Source organism: Trichinella spiralis, assembly GCF_000181795.1.
Source record: "Trichinella spiralis strain ISS 195 chromosome Unknown Scfld4092, whole genome shotgun sequence".
NCBI lineage: Eukaryota > Metazoa > Nematoda > Enoplea > Trichinellida > Trichinellidae > Trichinella > Trichinella spiralis.
The window spans coordinates 1-1,379 of NW_003531031.1; the positions used below are offsets into that span (position 1 = coordinate 1).

The window sequence follows — 1,379 nt, forward strand, 5'->3', positions numbered from 1 at the left end:
AAATTCAGTTCAGTCATTCACTGTATTTAGCTCGTGATGAAATGGCCGCTGAGTATGACGAATTGTTGCGACAAGTTGAGCATTTTCAAATGATGAATTTCTTAGATAATGCAATTCAGCTATGTGTGTGGCTGTGTGCGTGTAGATTTAGGAGAATTCGGATGATGCTGAAAAAATGCGTAGGCTTCTTGACGAAGTTGACGTACTGTGGAGTCACGTCGCTGAAGCAGATGCAGTTGGAGATTATGTAGTTACTTTGGAAAAAATCTCGGTAAATATGGTTGATTGAATGATTGGATTTTTGAAATGTTATTTTTGCTTTAAATATTATTTAAAATGAGCTACTGTTCATTTTTTCCTTGATTCGTATATAGAAGTTGTTGGTGATTTTAAAGTTCAGATTAAAGCTCTCGATAGCAGCAACAAATTGAAATTGTCTGTGGATTTTGAAATATTGTTTTTGTGTATTTGCCGTTTTGGTATTTGGAATATAATTTTACGAAACAGCTAAAATTGCATGGGTTTTATAGTTCGAGACAGGGGTATATAAACGACAAGCGCAGTCTTTGGACCAGAGAAAGCAGAAAGTTTGAAACTTGAAAAGGAAAAGCAGTTGATTGCTGATCATTTGGCTGTGCTGGATCAAGAGCATGATCGCACGCTTGGGGAACGCATCTGGGACAGCTCTTGTGTCGAAGAATTGCGTAAACGTCTACAAGCCGACGAGAATAGTACGTTTTGACTGACTGATCGATTTGTGATTTATTTCACGGGTGTATATACATGTATGTACGTATATAGAGATGGATGTTGATTTCATTGCAGGTGGAAAAGTTCACCACGCGCAGAGATTGACGTAGATATTGAAAGTAAAATTGCTTTGATTGGCGAGCCCATCTCTCCCATGGAAATCAAGTTATTTGTTATTTTCAATTTACTAAACCTTGTTAAAATGGAAAAAAATGTTTTTCTCTTCAAAATTTAATATAAAATTTGCAACTTCTTTTAGACCCATGTTCTTCAAGTTGGAGTATTTGAATGTTCATTTTATAATCTCATTTTTTTCAAATTTATATACGATTTGAAAGTGGCTGTGAAAATGAACGCAGATGATAGCAATTATACAGTTGGCGACGTGAACGTGATGAAAGCGAAATTTCTTTAGAATGAAGCGACGATTGAAGATTTGAAAGTTAACAGTTACAATTATCATCTTTACATTGTTGAAAATCGATGTTCGATTTGAAGGATTTCTCAACCTTAGATTTCAGGATAATGAAACTATCAAGCGTTAACAGTCTCTCCCTTTACGTTTGTCTGATCTATATTTCGTCTTTATATATATCATTGACACATCCCATTTTTGCTTTGCAACTTTG

General features: G+C 35.1%; 1 protein-coding gene across 1 annotated transcript; it reads left to right on the forward strand.

The window, feature by feature from the left end:
• Positions 1-175: 175 nt before the first annotated feature.
• On the forward strand, positions 176-742 carry Tsp_14418 (putative ATP synthase F1, delta subunit). Its single transcript, XM_003367538.1, has 3 exons — positions 176-271; positions 401-456; positions 559-742. Exons 1-3 carry the CDS (start codon positions 176-178, stop codon positions 740-742), a joined length of 336 nt encoding a protein of 111 aa, XP_003367586.1.
• Positions 743-1,379: the final 637 nt, after the last annotated feature.